The sequence below is a fragment of the Lipophrys pholis genome (assembly GCF_963383615.2).
Source record: "Lipophrys pholis genome assembly, chromosome: 1".
NCBI lineage: Eukaryota > Metazoa > Chordata > Actinopteri > Blenniiformes > Blenniidae > Lipophrys > Lipophrys pholis.
This window is the reverse complement of record NC_137635.1, coordinates 32,920,445-32,947,582: the sequence shown is the minus strand read 5'-3', so window position 1 is coordinate 32,947,582 and position 27,138 is coordinate 32,920,445. Positions and strand designations below refer to the sequence as shown.

The 27,138-nt window shown below is 41.5% G+C and overlaps 1 protein-coding gene across 1 annotated transcript in view; it reads left to right on the top strand.

The window, feature by feature from the left end:
* Nucleotides 1-26,884, top strand: part of clcn2a (chloride channel, voltage-sensitive 2a) — a gene marked incomplete at both ends in the record, with an annotated part of 62,135 nt that extends 35,251 nt beyond the window's left edge. The window contains 19 exons of the mRNA XM_080464570.1: nt 113-136; nt 684-762; nt 4,515-4,640; nt 7,047-7,131; nt 7,650-7,751; nt 9,656-9,758; nt 13,215-13,370; nt 13,855-13,924; nt 14,144-14,254; nt 15,639-15,852; nt 15,964-16,097; nt 19,028-19,272; nt 19,638-19,749; nt 21,064-21,110; nt 22,994-23,062; nt 24,352-24,390; nt 24,500-24,604; nt 26,006-26,092; nt 26,369-26,884. Of these exons, the coding sequence (XP_080320696.1) occupies nt 113-136; nt 684-762; nt 4,515-4,640; nt 7,047-7,131; nt 7,650-7,751; nt 9,656-9,758; nt 13,215-13,370; nt 13,855-13,924; nt 14,144-14,254; nt 15,639-15,852; nt 15,964-16,097; nt 19,028-19,272; nt 19,638-19,749; nt 21,064-21,110; nt 22,994-23,062; nt 24,352-24,390; nt 24,500-24,604; nt 26,006-26,092; nt 26,369-26,884 (2,424 nt within the window). The remainder of the gene's footprint in view (nt 1-112; nt 137-683; nt 763-4,514; nt 4,641-7,046; nt 7,132-7,649; nt 7,752-9,655; nt 9,759-13,214; nt 13,371-13,854; nt 13,925-14,143; nt 14,255-15,638; nt 15,853-15,963; nt 16,098-19,027; nt 19,273-19,637; nt 19,750-21,063; nt 21,111-22,993; nt 23,063-24,351; nt 24,391-24,499; nt 24,605-26,005; nt 26,093-26,368) is intronic.
* Nucleotides 26,885-27,138: the final 254 nt, after the last annotated feature.

Sequence of the window (27,138 nt, the reverse complement as noted above, 5' to 3'; positions counted from 1 at the left end):
ATGTGGTTCTGGATGTTTTCCAGGAGGAGGATGAAAAGAGAAAAAGGTAACCTCCACACTCACACATATTTCTGTCTTCTTTTTTCTTTTCTTTTTCTTTTTACTGCTAAAGGAAGAACCCTTTGAGGGAAACAAGGTATGAAGTCGGACAGCTTTCTTTATTTCAAATCCCATCAACATTAATAATCCATGCTGTCCATTTCAGAGGCTGGAGATAGATTGATGTCTTTCCATTTGTCTGCGCTGTGTTTGAACCAGTTCAGTGGACCGTCGCAGCGAGGCATCGATCTGTTGTCCCCCTTTTTGCTTCAACACAAACAACTCATTCCATAATCCCAACGCTCAATCTTGGGGGGGTTTTTCCCCCCATTTTGGCCTCCCATGCACCTTTGCTCAGATGTGTAATCTCATCCAACCCTGGGACAGATGCGGTGGTTTCACAGTCAAACTGCTGCATCTGTAAAGCGGCCGCGACTTTCATGACGGATGCGTTTCTTTTTGTTGCGTCTTTGTGGCATTGCATGTACTCCTCCTGCGTGCGTGTGTGTGTGTGTGTGTGCGTGTGTGTGTGTGCGTGCGTGCGTGCGTGCGTGTGCGTGCGTGCGCCTGTGTGTGTGTGCGCGCACCCCTGCTTTGTGTGTTTTCGTACGTGTGTGTGTACATACGTGACTCCTGTCAAACAGAACGAGCTGAGGAACACGGAGATGCTGTCGGCCGCCTGCGCCGTGGGTGTTGGCTGCTGCTTTGCTGCCCCTATCGGAGGTAAGAGAGCGCGGCCGCGGCCGCCGGTTGAACTGGATCTAATTATTAAAGATTTTTACGGAAGTAATTAGATGAGCAGGATATTTACCCCCACTAGCAGCAGGGGACGCCAGCCTCGGTCAGTATTTCTGTCTGACTCTCTGGTTTGAGAAAGCACACAAATTTTCACTCTCTGAAACAGCCTGACAATCAGGTTGGAATACCAGTTTTTTCGGGGGGGGGGGGGTTATGCGTCACCACTTAGGAGCAACTTAAGATTTGAATTGAGTGCTGACACAATTTGAATTAATAAACCAGTGAGGTTATTCATTTAATGGATTTGTATCCAAATCTTTACACTCTTTATTGTTTCACTGCTGATATATACCAGATATAATTTCTTTAGAGTTTAGAGCGGTGTTTGTGACTGGAAGGTGAGGGTTTGAATCCCACTTAGGGATGTGTCAGAAAATAGCATCCAGTGTGGGGGAAGTGATCTGCTATCAGGATCTGGTGTGGCAATCATGGAAGGGAGCAAGACCATCATCAAAATTAATCAAATGCCTTAAAGAGTAACTAGTACTTTCACTTGAGCACAATTTAAGCAAGGTTAATGTAGCTGTACTTGAGCCGTACAGACTTTGTCCTTCCACCTCTGTCTAAAATGTTTAGGGGAAATTAATGTGGCTTGACTTTACAGGGCTTAATGGAGATTAAGGAACAAATTAAGAGAACGCGATGTTTAACGTCGACGATCTAGTGCTCATGAAGCAAGCGCTTCTTCTCTGCAAGGGTTAATGAAAACGACAACAGCAGGAATTCAAATGGTTGAAAAAAAAGTTCTCTGTAAGAATTCAAAGGTTAAATGCGACTGTTCGCCAACCTTAAGGGGCTCAAAGCACCGTTGTGTTCATTTTTCCCAGCTGATATTTGTGGAAACTGGATGATAAATCCCAACTCATTTTGACTGTCTGGCCTGTCCTCCAGGTCAAAAAGTACCTTTTGTCCACTTACAGATTCGTTCCAGAGCATGGAGGAGACGCTCATTTAGTGATGAGTCATGTTTGGTCTGCTGATCTGCCTTCGACTCGCTCACTTATAGAACTCAAACATTCCTATATCCCCTATCTGAGGAATTCAAGGACTTCTCGTACTTCATTTTAATGCTTTTATTGGGTCAGATTTCCCTCTTGCCTAAGATTTTAATAGATTTACATTTCATTTTCCTTTATCTTAATTGATATTCTATCGGTTCCTTCTGGTGTATTTTATTGGCCTGCGGTGTGTGAAACACTGTAAATTACCAGTGTGATGGAGATTCCCCTCTTTTTCAAAGCTTTCAGTCGAAAAACACCGTCCTTATCGGCCTTTTTCATCATGTAACCATGAAAACAATCAGAACCAGAAAATGAGCGAGAGACGGGACCTCAAGACAGAAATTTTTCTAAACGACTTTTCTGGTGTGCAACGTTTGAAGAAAAAAGCTTGCGGCGACACGACACGAGGCGGGAGGAGTGCCTCTCTGGAATATGATTGACATTTTGTCGCATTGGTTTAGAGCAACTGAACTAAGTCACGCTGACATACGTCCAGTATGAACCGCACGATGGCTGTACAGCCACAACATGATCCATATTTGTGTTTTGGGGATGTTGCTCGCAGTGGCGTGTTTTCTGTAAAAAAGGATGAGTTAGTGCAAAGTTAATGAACTTTCCTGCAGTGCGCAGGAGCTCAGTGGAGACCACAGGTTTGAGAGAAGGACAGCAGCTTTACAGCCTCCCAACTGGCTTCACGCCCCGAGAGTAGCTAAACTTTTCCAAAAAGAAATGACAAATATTTAACATTATTTATGTTGCACCTTTAGAAACCAGCGTTCACAAAGTACTCGGTTAGGACACCCGGGGAAATTAGCTGAATAATGTTCTTCCATATATTGTATAAATTATATATAACCACATTATTAGTTTTAACAAAATATATGCATTTTTTTTTATATCTTTTCAACAGCTAGTCTAAATATAATAGTGCCAAGATGTTTAGATGAATCTATTCTTGATTGCAAGCTAAAAAAATAGTATTTATTGAGAAGGGGTTGGATTTGATAAGTTATGTTTCTTCCCACTCCTTTTCAGACATGCAACCAGATTTTATTGTTCTGCTGTTGTTTATTCACTGTTTGTTTGACAAGTTATCTTTTGGTTGATTGGTGCGAAATGATTATTTGATTTTGTTCATGTTTGAAATTTAAAAAATAAATTAAATAAAGATGTTATGTTTCAAGGAAATATCCTTTCGTGATTCAAACAAAAAGCCTAATTATGCTTCTCCAAGCAATCAAAATGCAACTGAACAAAAACTACCAAAATAAATCACACAAACATTAGTAGATTTTATAATAGGAAATGTAATTAAGTAAAATAATGTTGAAATAGCAAACATAACAGTAGATAACCATTATTCTTATAATTAGATTGGACTAAAATGAAACATTAATTATATTACAGTTGCTTCTAATTAAACAAATTGTGCTTTTTATTGTGATTGTGCAAGAGACGTTTAATCGCTGCTGATATTTTCAGACAACAGCAGTGGGTTACTTCACTGTGTGTGTACAAACAAGCCATTAATAACAAAAACTGCATGAATATTTCAGTTTGGTTCTACATGAAAAGGAAATGTATGAATTGCCGTCCATTCATCACAAGAGTGGAATATTACTGTAATGTGTACAAATCCGCAGTGTGACAGATTATATAAATTGTATTCAGAAAAAAAGAATTCTAGTGTTCAGCAGTAGTAATTTTGTCATTCGCGGTGGACACACAAAACAAATGATTGAATGGATAAAATCACAGTGAAATAACCAATAAGTGAGAATAACTGTTGTGCAAAAGCTTCGTTCTCATTCAAAGGTGTATATTTGTACTGAATATCGGCGTGGCTTTGACTTCGTTTGTCATAGTTGCGTTAATATTTAGGACAGCACGACAACCTCGTGTGTGATCCTGAGTGAATAAAACGATGACAGCATTCAAACTCGGGTCTTTAAAAAGGTGTTTTAAAGGGGTCATATTATCCAGCCTTTCAGCTCTTTCACATGGGTCTCATTGGTCCAAACGTTTTATTTTCAAAGTTTATTCGCCCAAATTCAGCTTTTCTTCGATTATCATCCATTTGAATATTGGATCACAGGAGCTGCATTAAGAATCTGCTGTGTCTGTGTGAGCTGGACTGGCTCCACCCACTCATGCCCCTCTAGGGAAGAGGAGGAAGTGCTTCCTCTCGTGGTGCCATGTGCCAGAGCAGAGCTGCTTAATTGTGGGAGGGTCAAAGGGAGGGCCTACCTTGATTGGGACTGGCTAAACCCCCGATGACGCTATATAGGGGTTGATTTCTGATTGGCTCTTTGGAGCAACACACTTTTTAAAAATTTAAACAAGCCAGGGAGAGAGAGGACAGACTTTGTTCACTTCTGGGGCGTCATTCCAGGTATGGGGACATATATTACTCTTAGAAAACCATGAGAAAGTGACTTTTGCATAATATGACCCCTTTAATTCTGATATCCAAACCTCAAACTTTTATTAAATGCATATGTTTTTAATCATTTTAGTGGTAAATCAAGACATTTCAGTGATTAATTCACAGTGAAAATACAGTTTCAGTGCATTTCAGGTTGTATTTCATTGCATTGTGATTGGAAAGCAGTGCTTTGGAATGTTTTTGACATGCAGGAATGTTTTACTGTATCTGTGTGTGTTTGTGGTCTTCAGGGGTGCTGTTCAGTATCGAGGTCACTTCAACGTTTTTCGCGGTAAGAAACTACTGGAGGGGCTTCTTCGCTGCCACCTTCAGTGCCTTCATCTTCAGAGTGCTGGCAGTGTGGAACCAGGAGGAAGGTAATGAGCCTGATAAAAAGTCTTTATTTATTTCCAGATCTGTTTGTGCATCGGTGCTTTTGTGACTATATATCCCATGGTCAGTTTGTTTTGTTATTTTCTTTTATAGCAGAGGGGTGTCAAACTCATTTTACTTCAAGGATGGAATAGTGAACGATCACACCCGTTATAAACAACCAGAAGTTTCTTTCTCAGAACAATGGACTTGGTCATCTGTCTTTGAAGAGGTTTCATCCCTTTATGCTGCGTCCAATACAATTAACTGAGTCCTATTTACCCCACTGAAATGCTTCAAGAGGCCTGAACTAATGAGAACATAACCAGGCTGAAAAAAAGACTGATAAGACATATCAATCATGATATTTTATAACCATGTTCATATAGATGGTTGGATTTCAAAGGAGAAATAGTCATTGATTCTTATTATTTCTTTAAAGAAGCATTTTACTTATTGCAAGTTTTACCTAATTTTCTTTTTTTTTACATCTGGATAAGTCCTATTTATTTCTTTGTTAGAATATTTAAGAACATACATTTTGGATTTAATGATTCTATTCATAATTTAATCTGTTTTACATATTTCATGGCTTATTGAAAATTACAATTTAGAAAATAAACCTGCTACTGTAATAGTTTCTTGTATTTCTACCTGTTCTCTATTAGATGTTGGATATTTCTTTCCATTAGATATGTTATGTAATACTTCAGGTTTGGAGCGGTCCGGTGGTCAAACTGAGTTAGTTGCTTAAACAATGAAACACTAAGCAGAGTTCAAAGGTTAAAAAAGGTAAATACAATGCAAAGGCTTTAAGTGTTTCATTAAGTTTACTCAGTTAGCAGTGAACTATGGTTCATCGTGTTAATAGCTGATGCATAACATTTATAATTGCATACCTGGTCTGGTTTAGTGTGTTTTTAATTGTCTATTAATGGATGATTATGTCCCCCGAAACGTATTCTGCTCAGGTCTCCAACATGTCCAGGGCCAGCTCAGACTAGTGCAATTTGTTGTACAAAAGCAAATGTCTCATGTCAATATTTAATGTGCAATAAAATGAAAATGTCTCCAAATATTTGAAGGTATTCACAAGCGATATCTTGAAAAAGGTTCGAGACGTCTCTTTCCCCTTTGATTTCCGCCTTTGGTGTAATATGTTTGTTAATCTCACTGAAAGGGCGTCACAGCAAACCAAACATTACCAGCAGTTACTTTTATTTAAAAAACACACTGGGGCGGATTTCACCCGCATGACATATATTTGACGCCGCTGATGTAGAGTGATAGTCGTCTTGGTGTTAGAGGCCCATGTAGTTATGCAAAGAAATCCTCTCATAAACTATTTTATTTTATTTTTTATTAATTAACTTCAGGCGTTGGACATTACAAACATGTGTACAATCACATACGTAGCTATATTTGTATATTACATATACACACACATACATACATATATTTCGATATATAAACTCATTGACTTATTAGAAATATAAATATATAAAGATATAAATATAGAAGCTATGTAAATAGATACTCTATGTTTGAGTGTACACACACACAGTTATAAACATGCATACATTCATCCTATATCTAGTTAAATGCCTGAAAATGGGTGGAAGAAGTAAAACTTTACCCATTCTCCAATATTCAATAGTGACATAGAATTAAGCAAATATACAAGGTAGAAAGTGCAGTTAATATGGAGTGAATACTACAAATACAAACCTAAAGTCCAGCATGTACAATACTTTTACTGAACAGAGCCTATAAACAATTCTGATTTGTTTCAAACTGCTTTAAGTCGTGCAACAATACAAAGAACAAGGGCTGGTTTACATTCCTATAATGATTTCAAAAGGGTTAAAGAGTACAGCTTTAATTCTATAAAGTATGTATTTGTACTTCCTTTCACCTCTAGAATTAGTTATAGTTAGTATTTCTTATTAAATTTGAGCTACAAACCTTTAAAATGATGTTGTTTACCATCACTGTACTAATGGGCCTTATAGTTAAGTAGTAAAAGCACAATGTCATGATTACATATTAAGTTACATATTTTTTTGCATATTGAATGTAAAGACCGGTTATTATTACCATTTCAGCTTCATTCTTGGCATTTCGCTTTGTTCTTGTGAAGCAAACTGAAATGCAATAGACGCTCTCCTTTTGATTTTCCTTTCCTGAAATGACCCTAACCAGCAGTGTTATGTTCAATATGTTCTGCAGAAATGAATCCATCCATACTTTACGTCCAATTATTACTGTTTCACAGACCCTTTTATCCAAAGAGACGAATACCCGATACAAGCAATATCTCTTTTTAGATATCTTAACAATGACGTTCCCGTGCGAACGTTTAGATTGTGTTTGCTGCCGTGGCTTACTTATTAGAATCCTCTTCTCCTCAGAAACCATCACTGCTCTCTTTAAGACCCGTTTCCGCCTGGACTTCCCGTTTGACCTTCAGGAGCTGCCGGCGTTTGCCGTCCTCGGGTGAGTGTGCCTCTCTGTACCGACGCCGCATTAAAAGGGAGCCCTGATCCCACAGCACTTCAGCGCCTGAGTTGCTGAGATGTGAGCTCTTTATTCAGCTCCTCTCTGAGGTCTCCTCCCAGACACTTTCGCATTCCTACCGGGAGCCCGGAGCTCGATTTGCATTTGCCGAAGTGGCCATGAAATTAACTTCTTACCCTGCTGATTACAAGCAGGGGCTGCATCCACCGCGGCACGTGCCAGATTTGATCTGTTTGATGCCAAAAATGTTTGAACGGAGAGAAACAATACGATGACACGGGTTGGATTGCCATCAAAGAGATTTTTCAAAAGTGACTGACTTAACCAGCCAAAGCAACACGGGGGAAAAAAAAGAAAGAAAACACTTAAAAACCTGCCACTGTATTTCTGTGTTGGCAAATGTTTTTTTCCGGGGCTGCTGGTTTTGTTTTGGCCCGGGATGGTTTTCTGTTTCACCCTCAACAGAACAAACAGACCTTGGCTGTGTTTGTTTGTAGGATTGCCTGCGGGTTTGGCGGCGCTCTGTTTGTCTACCTGAACCGGCTGATTGTGGAGTGCATGAGGAAGCAGAAGACTATTAACAAGTACCTGCTGAGGAAGTGAGTATCTGATCTCAGTCTCGGCATAGTTGTTATTTGTTGTCATTCACGGTGCTTTTTAAAAAAAAATAAAAAATAAAATAAAATGTTGACCCTAAAAACAGTTTTCAGAAATGCTCTTTACTTTGCTTCATTGCTTGTATTTCAGTAATAAAATAGTATTGCTACTGCTACAGGATGAATCAAATTGAATCAAACTTTGTTTATAGAGCACTTTTCATACAAAAGGTTGTGGCACAAAGTGCTTCACATAACTATAAAAATAAAAATAAACACGCACAGACATACGCATGCACACGACCACACACACACACACACACACAGCCTTCTTTACAAGTTACTAGAGGGAAAGCGGTGTAGTGGAGTACAGTACAGTTTGCCTGTGTGTAGTACTTCTCTGGGTACTCAGACAGTCTAAAAACACATTCATTGTGCGAATGCAAGCGTATCCATTACCGTCTGTCCCTGTATACGGCCAGTCCAACTTTGACTTTGATAAACCAGTAAAGAAGAAAATCACTTTCTCATCTGTGTAATGATGAAGAAGAAAAAAAAACAGGTAACCAGCTTGCGAAACATTTAATTTCATGTTGCCTGAGCCAAACGGAAAACAAAGGACAGCAAATGCTGTGAAACAAAATCCAGTCACACAAAAAAAAAAAAAAACTCACATTATTGTCCCACCACAACATTTCATTTTTTTACATGTTGATTTTCTTGCAAATGAGCCAAGCATATGGTTGTTTGTATACTTTTATGATCTCCAGCTCTTGCTTTCCTACTGCATTTGTTCATTTGTAATTTAAGCTGAACAAGCATCCTTTATAAAAAGTGATGCATTACATAGGACTGGATTCCTTTAAGTCCTTCTTTACTTCACAGCGCTCCATGTCTTAGAATTTATCCTGTATTTCACTCTCAGTAATATAACTTTAAATCTGACATACAGTATGTGCCCAAAATAAATCAACATAACATGTACAAGATGCTCATTAGTTTAGTACAGGCTACTGAAAACCAGCTGAAAGGGCACTAAACACAGGAATGGAGCAGCATCGCCGCCACATTTCACCACCTTTTTGCTCGAGAAATCGGAAAACATTGTGTACATCTTCTCTCTTAGCAGACCGTAGACTTCTTTGCCAGTTAAGCGTTAACAAGGAGAAAGACGAGCTCAGGTCGCTCGGATAATTAGAGAAATGAAACACAAGCGGCAGGTTAATTCTTTAATTAGTACCTATAGCCCTGGATTGTTGCACAAAACATGACAGTGAATGTAAATGTAATCGCAGTAACCACTTGACTTCACCCCGAGTTCTGGTCTGTGAACGTGGCTCAGGTGGCTGAGCAGGTTGTTCTTACATCACGGGGTCAACAGGTCAGCCTCTGCTGCTGCATGTATAAGTGTCCTTGGGCAAAACGCTGGACCTCATTTTGCTCCCGATAGCTGGAAACCTCCGTGCATGGCCGCTTTGTCACTGTTGGTGTGCTAATGGATGAATGAGATTGAAACTGTGAAGTGCATTCAGCACACTCGGAGGTGAAAACGCACCGTATAAGTGCTGTGCATTCAGTCGACAGTCCATAGTTTAAGTATAAATCTCCTCCTTTAACTGTGGATAAAGCCACTCTGTGAATCTAGATGAGCTCCAATGACCAACCTCCAGCTAATGAGCCTCTAGAGCCGTTTAAAATAGAGTTTTGTACTGTTTTAGTTTTGTTTGTTTTTTTGCTCTGTGCTAAAATAAAAATGCAGTTCTGGTAAATTATGGCGAAAGCCCTTGTGTAAAATTGGGTCACTTTCACACACAGATCACATGAAGCTATTCATAGACTGCCCGTGCACACTTGAGGGAAAGTATGCACATACAGTATGACAAGCACACCCATTAATGACCCCACAGTCCGTCTCTTCCTGTCAGACGCCTGGTGTATCCGGCCCTCGTCACCCTGCTGGTCTCCACGCTCACGTTCCCACCGGGCCTCGGGCAGTTCATGGCTGGACAGGTGAGAAAATACTTTCACACTCCGGTGACAATATGAAAGCAGGACGTGATTGTTGTGAGACGATTGATGGTTATTTTATATGAAGAGGGGGCTGGTGTCAGGTCGTGGGTCATCCTTGATCGCACGAGCAGTCAAGTGGAGATAGCTTATTAAAATTAAAATTAAATAAAGTCCTAGTGATTTTAATAGTCTTATTTAATACAGCGTATAGGCTTTTCTGTTTATGAATAGCGTTGCGACAGCAAAGTGTAACATTGCGTTTTTTGGGGTAAAATAATTCCAAGCAGCAGGCCTGAGGCTCCTGTTCATGGAGGAGGAGAAAAAAGTTCTGCTGTGTTGTGCATTGTGCTGTACTGCCAAAGGAAAACTTTAATAAGTGACAGAACAAAGTGAAATGTAGTTTGAGCTGTTTTCAGGCAGAGATGCAGAGCAAACATTTTTTTATGTGCGCGCTCGTGTTTCGGGTGAAGCCGTCACTGCATATTCATCCCACATAACAATCCATATAGTTTCATTTTGAGCAAATACCCAAAACAATAATAAATAAATAAATAAATAACGCAGCCTGATAGTTGGTTGAAGGAATTTGTTTTCCAGTGGATCATCCCTAATTCTCAGACAGTGATACAGAAAACAAAAATCTTGCTGCAAGACAGAAAAATAGTGCCTGCAGTGTCAGCTTCGCAAAAGTTGCACTTGTTTGGAGAAAGTGTCTGCAGTGAGTTGATGTTGTATTGAAAGATTAATGGCTCCAGGGATCTCGCTGTCAGCCCGATGGTCCGCCACTCTGATGCGCGCTGAAATATTATCCACTATTTCTGATGGAGAGCTTTAAAAAAAACAACTTTCTATTTACGGTATCCACAGCATGTAACTATTTTAGTGGAGTCATTATTCCATTATTGGGGCAGTCTGACTGTTTCTCTTATTCTGTTTGTCTGAATTTAGTTCTACTCCATAAATTTCTAAAAAAAAAAAAAGAAAAGGGAAATGCGATTCATGACCTAATGACAATAAAATGGTAACTGAAAAGCTGAGATAAACTGCAAACTGCCTTTTATTTTGGAGCTCCAGTGTGCAATACAAATGCAGATGACTGGCAATGCCTTACTATTCAGGGAACCTTGGTATTGTGGACAATGCTAATATTACACGCTTAAGAGGACACTGTAAAAAATAAGAACTTCCTTCAAATCCAGTAATCTGGAGTTAAAAATAATGAGCGTCATAAGAATACTTCTGGCTAAAGGCTCATTTATGTTCAATGCTGAATGCGATACAGATAAGAAAGAAGCTTTGTGCTCATTACGTCCACATTACTGTCTCCTGGAAGTTTACAGGTAACCGTGGGGGGGGGGGGGGGGGTGCTGAGTTGCCACATAGGACATTTGATCCGTTCTCGTAATAATAGTTTTCCAATAATGTAATAAATTGATTGAAGTAGCATTAAAAAAAAATTCTAATCTAATAATGGATAAATGTGGCTGCATTTCTTGGATTTGAATACCTTTGTTGCAGGGTTTGCTTTTCTAAAACCGGTCTGGTGAAGGGGATCGCCGTCACATTGATTTATTGAGGAAGCATTCTGTGCAACACTCTGGTGTAAAAAATATATATATATTTGACTATTTTATCATAGTTTTGGCTTTATTACATTCAGAATGGCATAAAGTATTATGTTACTGGCCGTTTTTATGTTTATTGATTGTTGCATACAGTCGGCTCGGCGTACTGCAATAGTCCATCTGTTTTCATCTACAACAAAATTAATGTCCGACAAGCGTACGGAAACTTTAATAACTGAGCCACTAAATTCAATTTAGTACTTAGCTCCTTCACCGCGTGTTATTTACTGCATTGCTTTGAGCATCACAATGCTATAAGAATGTGTCAGTCCTTATATTTCCCAAAGTGTCTTACATGACTGAAAACTGCAAGTCTTATTTTTTTATCCTAACGACGTTCGTGTTCCTCAAAATCAGTTTAGTTCCCCCTCCTGTTCCAAGAGAAACTGTGATGTAGCCGTCTGGTCCATTTCTAATGTACTTGGATTGTTAGACAGACTCTCTCCAGGTTCTGTTGGAAGAGAGGACACAATGATGAGTGTTACGCGACACCTTTATGGGCTGAACTCTGCCTGAGCAGAGCTGCAGCTTGCTGCGTTTGGCTGTGACTTGCTGGATGCGGTTGCTGGCTCCTCGGATTTTCTGCGTTTGTGATTGAATTTGCGGCGCGTGGGACCGTGCGCCAGTCGACTTGTGCTGAAACGCGTCGCGCCCCGGAGGAGTTGACTCTGCCGTGCTTCTATCCGACATGATCGATGCATCACCGGCGCCGTCCGGCTGTACCCGTGGCTCCCCTGCAGTTTTCAGCTGTCGCCAAAACCGCTGCATGTCGTCGGTGTTACACCCACCCGTCATTAAACTCATGAATCACGGCAGTCAGAGCAAAGCGGCATCTTTTGCCACAATCACAGTTACAGTGTGTTTCAATCAGCCTCCGCAGCAGTCGGTTAAATAGTTGAATTATCTCCTCATCCATCGAGCCGCAGTGATTCCTGCTGAGCAGCCACAATCCGAGGCTGGAGCTCGGCTAGTGGCAGCACGCTGCATAATATATGAAGTCATAAAACAACTACCTGCTTTCTATTCTGTTCTTATTTATAGTGGGAATGTGGTGCAAAGAATGAATCCATGCCTATAAGATACGAGGCGGCTTCTCTTACTCTCCTCTCTCCTGTATCCTATTTTCTCTCTCCAATCACCTCCATGTCCTTCTTCACTCCATCCATGAACTTCCTCTCTCCTCCTCTTTTCCCCACATCACTCCTAATTACATCATCAAACCGACTCATTTCTCACACTTTCCCTCAAAACTGTCCCTCTAATGCTCTTCCATTAGAATCTCTCCCAGTTATAACTATAGTGCTGCTGCCAAGGCAGCGCTGCATAAATACTATAGATAAAGACGAAATCAACTCAATGAAAACATCAAATTAATATCAAACTACCGACACGTGTTTGAATTTTGATTTGGGGGAGAGAGAGAGAGAGAGAAAAAAAATAAAAGCCGGTCAGCTTGTTCGTTCCCCCGTCGACGTGCAGGCCGGATTCTGTGTTGAGCAGCTGCACCGTTTGTTCTTTTCGCTTCAGCACATTCGATTTAAAATAAATGAATCAATACCACATTCCAGTGCCAAGTCTCAGGATTAATTTGAGTAGGTTTACATCAATATGACAAATAACTGTGGGAGAAACGTCTCTGTCAACACCAAGCTTACAAAATGCCAAATACTTTGTTTGGAAATGTTTGATGATTTAGGCTTCCGCCACAGCTTTTGTCCCGACTTTGTGAAACCATCAGAGTTTTTAATAAACGAGCCATTGAAGTTATTCGGAGTCCGTAATGGACGCCGATTCACGTCCACGTGACGTTCTCTTGTGTTTGACCTGCCAGCTGACGCAGCACGAATCCCTGGTGGCGCTTTTCGACAACCGCACGTGGTGGCGCCAGGGCGTGGCGGAGGAGTTCGACTACATCAGCCACCACCACGCCTGGAAACACCCCCAGGTCAACGTCTTCATCACACTCATCCTCTTCATCATCATGAAGGTGAGTCCTGGACACAAGGTGTACAATTCCAAGTGTGGACATAAATCCTGTCGCCCAAGATTTTAATTTGGATAAATCTGTTAGAAAATCTGGATGATTGGAGAGTTTTTGTCTGTTAACTAACTCGAGGAACACAGATTAAAGAAATATGAGGGGTTTTTTGCCCTCCTCTGTGCACGGCTCTCACTGCACTCTCTGTGGATTTGCTCTTTTCCAGTGTTATCCCTCTCATCATGTAATCCCGCAGTGGTTCTGTGGAGCTTGTTTATGTGAGGATTTTTCTATCTGCCGGAGGGCACCTTGCTGCTCTTGTCGCTCCGGTTGTGTCTTTGGCGATTGAATCTTGGATTGATCAGACGCCTCCCTGATGTTATTGTGCAATGCATCTTAATCTAAATATGCACAATTGACTGTCCAGACAAATTGGGAAATATGGGGACTTTTTAAAAACCGCTTCTCCAATCCCGTGTCTTCTCCGTTTCAGTTCTGGATGTCGGCTGTGGCCACAACCATGCCCGTGCCATGCGGGGCGTTCATGCCTGTTTTTCTTATTGGTGAGTGAAATCAGCAGGGTTTGTTTTTTCTACTTACTTATGCAGCGGCAGTGAACTCTTAAAAAAGCTTGTGTGTGTGTGTGTGTGTGTGTGTGTGTGTGTGTGTGTGTGTGTGTGTGTGTGTGTGTGTGTGTGTGTGTGTGTGTGTGTGTGTGTGTGTGTGTGTGTGTGTGTGTGTGTGTGTGCGTGTGCGTGTGCGTGTGCGTGTGTGATTGACAGGTGCAGCATTCGGCAGACTTGTCGGGGAGGTCATGGCGACCATGTTTCCTGATGGCATACACGCTGATGGCACTGTCTATCCCATAGTTCCTGGGGGTTATGCTGTCGTTGGTGAGTTTTCTCAAATCAGAAAGACGTGTTTGGCTTGGAATGAGCAATTGAATTAATACAATGTTTTGATCTTTTGAGAACAAGCAGAATATTAATAATAGGAATGAAGTCAGGTGGAAATGCTCATGTTGAGCAACTTTGAGAATTTACAGTCAGGGTGTTAGGCTTTTATTCGTTCATTCACTTTGAGCTGAAAAGGTGGGAAATGAGTCATATTTTCAGGGTTTCTTTGTAAATCTGCACCAGAAATCCAGAAATGTGCCTCTTTTGTCCCAATTTTCAAAGGAAAAAACGTCAAGGCAGCGAAAGTATCCCACTAAGATATTCCAATATAAGCTACTGTATCATTAAGATGAGGGTTTGCTCTGGAAATGGGTCTTTAAAAAATGGGTTTGTCTACTTTTCTGGGTCTTATTTCAACTCTGTTATACTGAACTACAGGTGCTCAGACGTTTATTGTTAAAAGCTTTTAAAATGTACAAGATATTATGAGACACTTGCAACTGGAAAATAATATTTATATTACATGGGAAATTGGACATTTTTAATTTGATTTGGCAGCCTTTCATAGAACTCTTATTAGTACAACAAATGTACAACTACTGAGAATTAAAAAAAAAGATTTAAATACTGTGAATGATAGCCTTTGTTTTATGTTTTTTGTTGTTATTTATTAATTTTCTACCTATAATATTAATCAGATTTTCATTTAAAATGTCATCTTTATTGAAAAATGTTAATAAAAAGATTCATGCGGGGGAAAAAAGGTTTTAAATCGCTGCATCTCAAGCGCTTTGGATGCTTCAAATGTCAAAAGTCTTCCTCGTTAGATCAGCTAAATGTGTTTTTGAAGTTTTATGAGAATGAGAAATGAAAATATGTTATTACTTTTCATATGTGGACTGAAAGCAAAATAACAATAGAAACCCCAAAAAATTAAAACCTAGTGAAAAACACATATGTAACAGAGCGTAAACCGAAGAAAGATTTTACCTGATTGGTGCTCATTTAAAAGCTGTATGGTTAAAATGGCTGCAGCTGTAACGTCGGGGCCATGTGTTTCTCTTTGTAGCTGTTTATAGAAAGCGGCTGATGAGAATCGATTCCTTCTAAGTTGAACTTTATATTTCGAACCACAACAAAATAGAAAATCGTTCAATGCAAAATTGGCGCGGTCATGACTCACTGGAACGACAAATGTTCCGAATGAGAACAAACATCCTGCACATGCTGTGCGTTCACGATTAGCCATGCTGCAGAAAACAGTTTTCTGATGAATGACACAGAATCTTCCTTTACAGTTGCTGCTGTATGTCGATTGCTTTGAAGAGATTCGTTTAGAAACACAGATTTTCTTTTCTGTTTTTTTGTTTTTTTTAACCAGGTGCTGCAGCGCTGTCTGGAGCAGTCACCCACACTGTATCCACAGCGGTCATCGTGTTCGAGCTGACCGGTCAGATCTCCCACATCTTGCCTGTGATGATCGCGGTGATTCTGGCCAACGCCGTGGCCCAGGCGCTGCAGCCGTCGCTCTACGACTCTATTATTCGCATCAAGAAGCTTCCTTATCTGCCTGAGCTCGGGATGGGACATCACGAGTGAGACGTTGATTCTGTTTTCTTCTTTTTGTTTTGTTTTTCATCTTTGACCCATCTCATGTCCCTCTCCCTGCTCAGTCTTTCACCTCAGTCTTTCACTCCATGTTTCAGGAAGTATAATTTCCGAGTGGAGGACATCATGGTCAGGGACGTGCGCTTCATCACTCTGACCTCTTCCTACCGGGAGTTGCAGGAGATGCTGCTGACGGGGCAGCTCCGGACACTGGCCCTGGTTGAATCAAGAGGTAAGGGTGGACGACCCGTTTATGTATGAAAAGCTTTAAATGAAACTTTAGGTTAAGCATTTTAAATTGATGAGCAACAACCAAGGACTTACACACTAAACCGAGGAGCGTTCGTGATCAGATGGATGCCCAGGTTTATGACCAAAGTCTTCCAATTAAGTGAATCAATCCCATGATGCTTTGCACTGTCATGTGTGAGGGGTGAGTGAGCAGCAGCTTGAGCCCACATCCCGCTTTTAACACAAGCTTCTTGTGTTTCTATAGAAATTGCAGCACCAGAGAGACATTCTCCTTGTTCAGAGTCTGATCAGGAAAAGAAAAGTTCATTTTTCACTGGATGTGTCAGCATTCCTCTCTCTCTTTCTTGGAGCAGTCACTTTGCCACTGCCAGTTTTTGCACTGTGCGCAAATTGTCACATAGTGGATTACATAGCAGATGTGCCTCCACACCTGGGACGCAATCCCAACGTGCCGTTTGCATGAACTCCCGGATCAGAAATAGGCTTACACCGCCTCTAAACGGATTGTAATTTCAGTGTTTACATGACTGAATAATCTGATTACTAAAAGCTATTGATAGTCACTCTGTACTTTTTCTGTTTAATAAGAAATCAAAATGAATGGAAAATGCAGCATGTGAAATATAAACTTCTTTCCATCGTTTTGAATGTTTATTCCATGCTGAAATTGAGCTTTAATAACAGAAGTGTGATTATTCTTTTAAAAATGAGTCAAAGTACTGAAAGGGCCAGACTCCTACCACACCAGACAGGAGATGGGAGACGATATTAATGATGCGCGACCATTACAAGGACATCCCCTGGACTGGAGACAATAAAACGCCACCTTGAAATTGAATTTGTAATTAAAGGACAAGATGTCACAGATTAGCAAAGAGTCCAAAACTGGCCGTCGGTTTATTGGATGTTGGCACGTTATCTCGGCCGGTCGCCAGACATTTGATTGTGCACAGATTCACGTGCCCTTGAGGAAAACCTGGACAGTCAATCAATCAGTTGACTCGTTGTGAAGGAGGATTGTCCCTTTAGGTCAGAAAATAAACGTACACTGCCCCGACTGTCATCGATCTACATTTTCACCCTGCATCTAAATTTTGAACTGGATCACATGCTGGTTGTCATTGTTACTGCATTTTTATTTATTTATTTTGTCGTTTGGAACATTCATTATTGATTCAGCGATTAAGCTTTTGGATGTCCAGAATGTAAATATTTTTTTTGTATTGTTTATCTACTGGAGCATACCTTTAAAATCATTTATTTCTTTTTTTTTTTTTAATGCACCTGGCCAAATGTGGCCCCAATCCAGACACCTTGCAAAATAATATGGAATTATTAAAACAGGTTAAGAGAGCAGGAAAGTCCTTTTAACCAGTTCAATTCAACTTTATTTCTATAGCGGAAAATACAACTCAAAGCGCGTTTACAGAGAAAATAACCCAACATTTAAACCTCATTTTATGATAAAACATTTTGTGGTATGAGAAATTCAATTTTCATGAAACTTGTAGACATCATTTTGAAATGTCCTTGTAGTAGAACTACTCACTCACAATTTGACCCCCAGTCGGCAAAGATAAGGTTTTTGCGGACCTCATAATAATCAAGTTGGCTAAACACTGCAACACGACAGTCTAATATTTAGATTTCACAGATCCAATGTGGTTTGATGAGAAGATATCGAACTTCAGCTCATATGGAGGATGATATTTTCAGTTACGCAGCTTTCACCAAGTTAACTTGGTAAATAATCAAGCCTATAAAATTATTGAAACAAACTGAACCAGAATTCTTCAAAAGCGATAACTGAACTATGCAATACTGAGGAATTTAATGTCCAAAAACATTACAGTGACATCAAATGCTCATTGACACAACCTCTCTCACTAACGTACAGAAGTAGGAGCTATGAAAATACAAGCTCAGTGCTGTTCAGCAGCTCTGCTCCAGATTCTAAAATGGGTCTTACTTAGTTTTCTTTGACATCTGGCGATCAAATTTTGACTACCGTAATTTCCAGACTATAAGCCGCTACTTTTTTTACAGGCTTTGAACGCTGCGGCTTATAAAATGACCTGTGACTGTGTATTTCTCTCGCTCTCTCTCTCTCTACGGGTTTCTCTACAGCAGGCGGAATATGCGCAAGCACACACACACGCACACACAAACACACACAAACACACACTGCGCTGTGTGCTGGAATTTCCAGCACTATGAAAGACAGATTTGCAGGAATTGATGAAAATGTGAGCAATCCCTGTGTTCCCGCATTTACAACATGGACACCTGCGGCTTATAGTCAAGTGCGGCCTTTATATGTACTCTTTTTTTTTTTCTTTTTTTTTTTTTAATTTTGTGGGTGCAGCCTATTAGACTTTGGACTTTAGACATTAGACTCAGCTTTATTTATCCCTTGGGATGACTCCGTTGGGGAAATTTAAGTTCCAGCAGCTTAATAAAAGAGGAGCAGCACACAGAGGACAACAAAGATAAGTTACAGAAAAGGTACAAAAGGTACAAAGTATAATATAAACTCTTAACTAACCTTAACTTAACTAAATATAGAAGTGGCAAAAAGAATAAGACTCCTAGCAAAATATAGTACAAAAATAATATAAACTCTTAAGTAACTCCTAAATCCAGGTGCGCTCTCTTGTCCAGAAAATACGGTAATTCAAAGCCTCTGTGATCTTGGAACCGCTTAACTAATAGGTCTCTGACTTTCCGTTACTAACCACGGCTTTAGATGCAGGTTTAAAACTTTAAATCTGTCATATCCTAAAACTTCAAAAAGATACAAGCATATATATTAAGAATATGAAGCAAATCCCCAAATTTTCAATTGGTTAAAAATGTAACCAACTTGCACAAGTTCTGCATCTTTCATTGGTTTTGCTCCTCTTGATTCAGACTCCATGATCCTGCTGGGCTCCATCGAGCGCCTGCAGCTCCAGTCTCTGCTCTCCCTCCAGCTGGGCCGCCAGCGGAGGCTCGAGTACCTCCGTCAGCTGGCCCAGGACAACGGCACCAACGATCACCCCCCCAGCCTGACCACGGACAGCACCCCAAGCTCACCCTGTGCCCACGCCCAATTCAACGCCTCGACCAACACAAGCGCTCGCCAAGGGGTTCGCTTCCTGGTGAGCACGCAACAGGTGTGAGGCGTCCGGGGGCGCCAGGGATGGGCCGGGGAAACGTCTGACTTGGGTTGGGGTTATAGCAGTAGGATGAAAGTGGATCAGGCACAGCATGTGTGAAGCATGTAGTAGTAGGTAAGGGCACAGATGGAGATTTTGGACTGCTCTTTTTGGTAAGTGTTTGAAACCTGTATAAAATTCACTTTTTTTTTTTGTACTTTCCCCATTAACACGTGTTTTCTGTGTTTCTGTTGTCTGTGCCCTCACCTGTGCTGTCCCGTTTGTTTATGTGCATGTGCTCGTATTTGTCTTCTCTCTCTCTCTCTTTGTGCATCTGCATGTGCTTGTGTCTGGCTTTCTCTGTTAATATCTTTTCCATGTAGATCTCCACAGAGGAGTCTTCCTCCTTCAGCCCGGTGGCTTCCAATGTTCAACTTCCTCTGAAGTCCGCCTTGAAAACAGTTTCTGCCATCAGTGACACAGAAACACCAAATAGTATGTATTTTACTCCACTACAAGCACACGAAGACCGACACCCAGGTTACACATTGTGTTAAAATGCTTTTTATGCGACTGGATTGCAAATCAGACAGTGTTGCAAGTGTTTATGCAGACGGGACATGATCATCGTGAACATTAATTTGTTTGCTCCGTCCACTTTCAAGTGTGATCAGGGACACGTTGAAACAGGATCAAACACAAGTGTCAGTGCAAATACATTTCCAGTCCATCAGTAGACGCCTCTTTTCAAATGTATGGGTCAATGCCAGCTTGTGTCCATGGATCAAATGAGCTGCGGGCTTATAATCTCACAAAGGTTGGGGCAGTGTGCTGCAAAGAGAAGCCAAGTGCAAATCCATGTTATACCAGGTGGTAAAAGTAAGTCATTTTACCGTTCCTTAAAGGTTTAGTTCGTTTTGAAAATTGACGGCTGGAAAAAAAATCAAAAACATCAGAAAGTTTGAGAAGAAGGTGCTACTAAAAGTAAATGTTAAAGAGCATTTCGCAACCATTTCTACAAATGAACTACTGAAATATTCCTGGTTTAGAATGGTGAATATTTTAGTCTGTCAGAAGTAAAGCAAAGCAGAGGTTCACCAATCTGAGGAAAAGAGCATTTTACTAGAATTGCAAGCAAATATAAAAGATTTCAAACACCCTGCAAACATGATCCTGATGTCCTGTACACCAAAATGAAGTCGCCTTTAGCTTTCAATCAGTTAGGAATGTGTAATAAAATGGGTCTCAACCACCCTTGGTACTAAAAATGTTGGGATGATCTCTAAAAAGAAAATCACAAAGACTTTATATATCCTATCATCTATCATACATAATATCATTGAATCATTTCCAAGACCCAATTTTCACCTATAAAAGTCTCCATCGTGGAGAACTAATTCTCCACTGAATCTGAATGAATTCATTGCTGGTTTCATCCCCGTGTTTCTTTAAGTGATGTGTTTAGAGACGGGATAACACCGACTGTAGTGATGCATTTAGGATGAAGGAAAATAAACAGGGTGCCTGAATATTTGCTCTTGTTGTGGCTTAAGTCTGAAAAACCACAAAATAAACGATCATATCTGATCCCAATTGTGATGTTGACACCGGAGAGACAAGGCTTAATCCTGTTGGTAAACGTAACGACGTTAAAATCAGATCTGCGCAAGAGACTCATTTTAATGATAATAAAAGGGTTAAATAAGGGTTAAATGGGTGGGATCCTACAAACACATTGATTTGATAAGGTCAGGATTCAACACCAGATTTATTAAAAAGAAAACCTCTTTTTCTTCCCCCCTCCCCGAGGTTCTCAGACCCTCTCCTGTGCTGACCAAGACCAAGAGCTGCTAGAGGTGAGCCTGAAAAAATAAAAAAAACCCTGAAACATTGGATTTAATGTGAGTGTGCTGCGGAGTGTGACGTGTGCCGTATGGGAGGGTGTGTGTGCTCGCTCTGAGTCCACGCATACACCGTCCACCTCGTCGTCCTCCTGCCGCTGACAGGCCGGATTCAGCCACAGGCAGCAGCAGGGCTTTCCTGTGTGATCTCATGCTGTGGTCTTCGCTTTTTTATTTTTTCTCCTCTTGAAACTTGTGTGAGTCATTGCACCCTCACCGCGCCGCACATCCACTGCCAGTCAAACGTGTTTGAACATCCTACATTTTAGCGTTTCTTTCTGTTACGTTTGAAGCGGCGATGGTGTTCAGTCGACTGCGGGAAAATGTTTTTGGGCAGCCAGACATTGATCAAACCCACAAAACTGAGAACATGGATAAATGTGGCAGGAAAGCCTTTTTACTGCAATGTATGATGCGGGGAATGTATTTTTATTGTGTGAACACAAGCTGTTCTTCTATAGCTTCCCAGCTTGTTTTCACCCTCTTCTATCTTCAAGTTAACCTTATTTCTTCAGCACGTTTACTGTAAACAAACAGCCGTAAACAAGTTCTTCTTGAGTTTAAAAGCAAGCGACTAAAACTAAACTACAGGCTACACCAGAGGAAATTAATTAGGCTTTTTGCTCTCTGGATCGTAACTCCAACAGCGTATGTCCAGAGTTATTAAGATCCTTTAAAATGAGTTAATGATATTTAAAAATTTAAACATTTTGCGTCAATGTGAAGCTCAGTCGTTTCAAAGTGTGTGTATATATAGAAGTATTTTCTTGGTGGTGACTGTTTCTCTAAACCAACTTTTCATATACACACGTTAAAAAAAAAATGTAATGACTTATTGAGCTTGATTTTATACAATTAATCAAGTGCCTGCATATTGTAAACTCTGCACTCTGGGTTGTGTTCTCTAAAATCAGCAGCATCTCAAAGGATTTTCCTTAAATCAAAGTGTGTGAAGTGCATTAGTGTTACATGTACATGAGTGCATCACTAATATTGACCCTGCATCAGATCTAGTCACACACATTGTACCATTAAACTGAGGAGCTTGTTTGCTTCCTGGTTAATTTATGTGAAACAGGACTTTTTCAGCCTCATACCTTTTTTTTTTTCTTTTTTTTTTTTAATGCAAAGCCTTCATGTCCTAAAACGTAAAGAAGAACCAAGCTTAAACCTGCATGGAATATGAAGCTAATCCAGAATTGTCAGAGGAGGAAAGTTCTGCTAATCTGACTTCTGCTAATCTTCTGTGATTGTTGCTTCTTTCCACAGCAAATACTTGCTGGGGGGGGGGGAGGTAGAACTGATGAGATTATCACTGGATCTGTTGCAACCTTTTAATGTTATTAGCTACGGCTGCATTTCAGAGGTTAAAAGCTTTCAGAAGTGTGATGTTCAGTAAGGTTTTCACTGCACTATTTCAGCCCTGGTCATGTAGCAGCTGGTATTTCAGTGAAGAACAGGAACTGATTCAAAATGATATCATGGATTCTTAGAATTAAAGTTGCTTAAGAGACCAGCAATGGTGCGATATGCCGACGACGATCCTAACAAGAATGCTGAAGTATAAGATGTTCAAGTCCTTCTTTTTCTGGCAGTGCATCTCCTTCCATCGAGTGTTGTATGAACACTTGTACAGATTCTGTGCCCTCACCTTCATCCGTGGTGTAGTAATTATACCCTTTCAGCAACATTGTGTTCACACTGCAAAGACTTCTCCCAGCAGAAGTCAGACCGGGATCCAATGTTGCGCCATGCCGAGGGGGCTCAGAACTGTCCACTTTCACTGATGCTGATGTTAATGTTGTGCTGTGTTGATGCCTTCTCTCCCCGGTCGGAAGAGCTCGGCTGGGCCGGCTCCTCCTGAAAAGAGAAAGCCCAAGCCCAAACGAGTGAGGATCTCCATGGCGGTAAGATTGTCTGCCGCCTAGAGACTGTTGCCTAGTAACCGTTGCCTTGCGACACACACGTAGTGAGTGCTGGACCAAAATATTTGTGGTACACACATCGAGGCGTCAGAGTAGCTTTGCGGAGAGAGCGAGATGAAGTGTGTGTGTGTGTGTGTGTGCGTGTGTTGGTGTGTGTGTGAGGTGGGCAGGTTTAACGTCACTGTCAACTGTTTGTCAACTCGACTCTAAACTGTTGCTGAAGCTCGTACCTGTTACTGTCTTATTTTCCTGTGTGTTTACTCCGTGGTTTGTACCATGTTCTGGGTTGCTGATGAATAAAGAAACATTTGCTTTGTATCTGAATGTCTACACTGATCAGCCATAACATTATGACCGCTTTGGGCTGCAGGTGGGCTTCGTGTCCTAAATGTTGATGTGTAAGAAGCAGAAAAGTGGAGAACCGTGAGGATTTCAGTTTGTTTGATCGAGTCCTCTGTATACAGTGGTCAGTATCTATCAAAAGTGGTCCAAGGAAGAGCTATGAAGGCCATGGCCCACTGAAGCATGTGGAGAACGAAGGGTGGTACATGCGGTCCTGTCCAACAAACAAGATTTTAACAGAACCATTGGTTCTGTTAAAAAGAGGTCAGGATACACAGTTTGTTGGAATATGGGGCTGCAGTGTCAGGGGCTCAATCAGGGGCTCCATGCTGACCACCATCCACCACTGAAAGATCCGACTATGGTTTTGTGCAGCAGTGAAACAGATGTCCCCGCCTGATGAAGCCTATTTAAAGCCCAAGGATGGACCAAAACATTTGGGCTTTACTTTGATTTTGTCACCTCCTGAAGTATTGTTGCACAAGTGAACAACAAGTTTGAGGTGTGAACTTGACCTCCAAATTCCCCAGATCTCAGTCCAGTCGAGCGTTTGTAGGATATGCTGGACTAACGAGGCCAAGAGTTAAACAATCTGCTGAACATCGTGGTGTCAAACAACACGGGACACCTTCAGATGTCCAATGGAGTCCATGTCTCGAAGGGTCATAGCTGGTTTGTCACCTAAACGCTGGACCACGACCATGTTAGGCTGGTGGTCCTACATTTATACCTGTCCGCAGAGGTCATGAAGCTTTATATTTCATTTGTTTGGTGGAAGTTGGGGGGAGGTTCACGTTCATTCCACCAAGTACCCTCACACCAGATTGGCTCTCTGTATACAACATACAATCTGATGTGGTGGTTTGGTGCTCAAGTCCTACCTTGTGAGTTAATCAGACTAACAATTTTTCTTTTTTTTTTCTTTTCAGGACTCATCTGAAGTAGAAGATTGCATGACCCCTTCAGATGTAAGACCTGCACTAAGCGTATGTAAACCAAATGAGTGTCGACACTCAGATTTGGTTACTTCTGACTGCCATGCAATTTATTGATTTATTTATTTTTCTCCCGCTACAGATAGCAGAGTGGGAGGAGCAGCAGCTCGACGAGCCGGTGGAGTTCAAGAACTGCAAGATTGACCCCGCCCCCTTCCAGCTGGTGGAGCAAACGTCCCTGCATAAGGTACAACACAGACAAAACGCGATGGGCGCACTCCGCGACCAGGCTCAAAGAGAGAAAGGAAGCCCCATTGTAGAGATAAGGCACCTGTTCAGAGTAATGTCTGTGAAAAGGAGGACCAGCATCCGTCTGAGTGTCAGCAGAGTGGATAATACTGAACAAGCAGTACATTCAGAGCAGCAACACTTTTCCCCTCCATGAGAATTGCTTGACGTGAGGATCTCCGGAAATAGCCGCGAGAAATGTCCTTCGAAGAGACGCCGTAACCCCCCGTACTTTTTTAGGACTATTTAAACTTTGTGCTGTATTTATTTTTACCTACGTAGTTTATTCAGAATTTCTAGTTCGATTTTAAAAAAATAATAATTTTTTCTAGTTTTGAAAGATGCGACCATTCCTTTTAACGGTAATCCTCCAATTACCGGTTCCTATTTTGAAATGAGCAACATCGTCACTGGAGCTTCGCTGAGTTTGTTAGTTTTGTCTTGTGAGAAACATTTTGAAAGCCGCCGTCTCTCCTCACTCTGCTCATTCAGCTCAACGTCAGCTTCAGCATTATCTGAAGCGGTTTTTGCTTTGAAATGAATCCGAGACTAAGTCAGTCTGATTGTAACATGAAAAAAGATGTACCACTATACGTCAAGCACCATTGACATGCACCCACAGGAGCCCTGATGTATTAGTATTTTGTTGGCCTGCGTTTATAATCACTGTCGGCATGTCATGAGATCAGAACTTGGTTATTCTTTCAGAATGGCGAACATCCAAATTTAGAATCAACTTACGACTGTACCTGCGGCTGAACTTAATGAGTGAACTAGTGCCACGGCAACAGTAATACAGCTATCTGAACAATAATCAGACAGCCGCAAATGGCGACGAAAAAAGTTACGCAAGAGTTAAATTCCCAATGAACTAATTCCCTTTTATTTGCAGCAACTATTTCCCCATAAAAATTAGCTGATGATTTTCAATTTGTTGGTCGTAACAGAATCACAAAAGTCAGATCGCTGTTTATTCAGCATTTTCCAGCATTCCTTGCTTGTGTGAATTTTCAAAAAAGATATGGATTTTTAAATAAATGGACATATTTGCATCCTGGTTATATTTACACTGTAAACATTGTCCCAAACTCTCAGGACATTTTGCCACACAGATGGTGTTTTCTAATTATCTGTGCACGTCACAAAGGTTATGAAAGGCAACAAGCTGTGAGGTGATGATCTGAATTAGTGACTCCCGACACAGTGACCATCTCCCAAGTCACAGAGTGGATGCAGTCTCCCTCCACCGTTTGGGGTTTACATAACCCAGATCCTGAATGCAAATCAAACCCCCTCTGAGTTTGTATTCAGGCCATGACCGACCTCTCATCCTCCTCTTCCTCCTCCTCTTCTTCCTCAGACTCACACTATCTTCTCCCTGCTGGGCCTGGATCACGCCTATGTGACCAGCATGGGACGGCTGGTTGGAGTGGTCTCTCTCAAAGAGGTGTGTGTGTGTGTGTGTGTGTGTGTGTGTGTGTGTGTGTGTGTGTGTGTGTGTGTGTGTGTGTGTGTGTGTGTGTGTGTGTGTGTGTGTGTGTGTGTGTGTGTGTGTGTGTGTGTGTGTGTGTGTGTGTGTGTGTGTTAGTCTTTGAATTGTTAAAGCCTGAAAAAAAAGTGATGTTTTATGTATGTGCTCATTAATCCCCACCTTCTCTGTCTCTTTTTTCCTTTCTAACTCTCCTGGGATTTGATTCCTGCCTCTTTCTGGCCGTCCCTAAAGCTGCGTAAGGCCATCGAGGGCTCAGTGACAGTGACGGGAGTGAAAGTGCGCCCTCCACTGGCCAGTTTCCGAGACAGTGGGAACAGCACAAGCGTTTCTGAGGTAACAGAACTACACAAGCTGTGTATCCGCCACAGGGGGCTGTCTTTACCGCGGGAACCAAACCCTCCGGATGTGAAGGACCAGCCAGATCTCCAGTACAAAGAGATCCCCGTCACCTTCTCAGACCAAACCAGTTTGGTGTCGGAGGCCGGCTCCGGCGAGGTGGCCAATCAGTCGTCGGACCTGGTTCTGCAGGAGAGCCCCTCGTTCACAGAGGACCCAACAGACTTCACTTTTGACTGCAGCCCCTCCCACACTGAGGAGTCGGAGCTTGCCTGCGACTTTGACCCCCCCACACAGTCCCCCGAGCCGGACGAAATGGAGCAGGGGCAGGGGAGTCCGTCTCTCAACAAGGACCAGTCAGAACCTGAGGGCGAGGGTGGGCCCGCTCACACCAAGGATCCATCAGACTGATCCGATCCACGCTGTCACCTCATGAATGTTGACATTTCTTACATATGTAGAGGTCAGACTCACCTCCAACTCCAGCCTAGATACACGTGTTTCTACCGTTGTTGTGGTGTGTGTGTGTGTGTGTGTGTGTGTGTGTGTGTGTGTGTGTGTGTGTGTGTGTGTGGGTGTGTGTGTGTGTGTGTGTGTGTGTGTGTGTGTGTGTGTGTGTGTGTGTGTGTGTGTGTGTGTGTGTGTGTGTGTGTGTGTGTGTGTGT